Source organism: Grammomys surdaster, unplaced genomic scaffold (genome assembly GCF_004785775.1).
Source record: "Grammomys surdaster isolate TR1022 unplaced genomic scaffold, NIH_TR_1.0 878, whole genome shotgun sequence".
In the NCBI taxonomy this organism is placed as follows: Eukaryota; Metazoa; Chordata; class Mammalia; order Rodentia; family Muridae; genus Grammomys; species Grammomys surdaster.
Window position 1 is genome coordinate 30,041 of NW_021605297.1, and position 1,813 is coordinate 31,853.

The 1,813-nt window shown below is 35.2% G+C and overlaps 1 protein-coding gene across 1 annotated transcript; it reads left to right on the top strand.

Annotated features, from left to right (window-relative positions):
- The first annotated feature begins 591 nt into the window (after window positions 1-591).
- On the top strand, window positions 592-1,512 carry LOC114634132 (vomeronasal type-1 receptor 4-like). Its single transcript, XM_028782782.1, has one exon. The coding sequence runs from the start codon at window positions 598-600 to the stop codon at window positions 1,510-1,512; it is 915 nt and encodes a 304-aa protein (XP_028638615.1). The 5' UTR covers window positions 592-597.
- Window positions 1,513-1,813: the final 301 nt, after the last annotated feature.

Consider the following 1,813-nt stretch of genomic DNA (forward strand, 5'->3'; position numbering starts at 1 on the left):
TGCTTTTAGTGACATGGTCATTCATTGCCAGGCCATGATGTTCTTAAGAGTTTCAGAATTATACTCAAATTTGGTATTGTTAACTATTTTTATACACTTTAAGTATATTTTGAATTCCTATTACATTTTAGTTAATGCTTTAAATTAGTTTTAAGATAGTACAATTCTCTTAGGCTTTTTCTATTTAGTGTATTGACTGAACTATTTCTACTTTGCCCCATGTATCTGCATTAACAATAGTTTATGTGTTCCATGAACAAATTCCCTACTCCCTTATCATGTGTTCTTCTAAAAAGCCACTTTTATAGAGACTTTTTTCAAAACCATGTCGTGGGTCCCTTCCTAGTTTTCTGGGTTGAATACATACTCACTCCCATAGAATCACATATTTTAAAAATGTAAGCTAAGAAAAAATATTTAAGCTGATCTATGCTATTGGTCTTATTAAACTGTTACTCTGCATAATACAATAGAATACACTTTATTTTCTTATGTTTTTATTCCATAGGGTGTTCAGAATATTAATACTTATCATTCATTTTGATCTGCAAAAATGGGTGTGACCATAATTTAAAGAGCATCAGACTCAATCACAGAATGGTCTTCTGGAATATGACAATCAAAATAATTTTCTTATCACAAATTACTACTGGAATTCTGATCAATTTCTTTCTTCTTACGTACTATCTAGTCTACTATAGAGAACATAAATTAAAGCCCACAGATTTGATTCTCATGCACCTAATGGCAGCCAATGCCTTGATAGTTCTGTCTACGGGAGTGCCCTACACAACGGCAGCTTTTGGGTTGAAGGAGTTTTTTAATGATTTTGGATGCAGATTAATTTTGTACATTCAAAGAGTTGGTCGGAGTGTGTCCTTTGGCACTACCTTTCTTTTGAATGTTTTTCAGGCCATCACCATCAGTCACAGGGAATCCTGCTGTAAAGAGCAAAACAGCAAGGCAACAAAGTACATTGTCTGCTCCATTTCTCTTCTCTGGGTCTTTTACATGTTTATACATTTCATTTTCTTTGTGGATATGTTTGTCAAAGGGAATAGCAGTAATGTGACAAGAAACATAGATTACAAGTACTGCTTCATTGTAAGTCAAGATGACATAAATGACTCACTGTATGTAGCATTAGTGATATGTCCAGAAATCTTGTGTTCAGTTCTTATTGGCTGGTCCAGTGGCTCCATGATGATGATTCTGTACAGACACAAGCAGAGGGTTAAACACATCCACAGCAGTCACGTTTCCAGCAGAAACTCCCCTGAATCAAGAGCTACCAAGAACATCCTGGCTCTAGTGTCTTCTTTTCTTTGTTTTTATACTCTCTCCTCCATCTTAAATGGGTGCAATGCTTTAGAGCATAATCACAGTTTGTGGCTGAACATCACTCACTTCACTTGTCTATGTTTTCCATCTTTTGGACCCTTTATTCTGATGAATCATTACTCTGTCATGCCCAGACTCAGTTTGGTCTTAATAAGGAATAAAACATCCTAACCATATTTTAAATATTTGAATGATATATTTTTGCTTCACTTCCAGTTCTTAATTCACCCCTATTTCTTGAAGGACCAATAAAATGAAGCAAATTAGCATTACCTTGCATTTTTAAAAATTGGCCAAAGCAAGTATGTGAGTTTGTTATTTGGATGAATTGGTAGCCTAAATAAGCTGATCATATTGTATAAGGTCCATTGCAAATATCAACTTGTATTTTGAAACCCTTTGCTTACCAGATGTGCAATGGAGCCGAGAGAGAGAGAGAGAGAGAGAGAGAGAGAGAGAGAGAGAGAGAGAG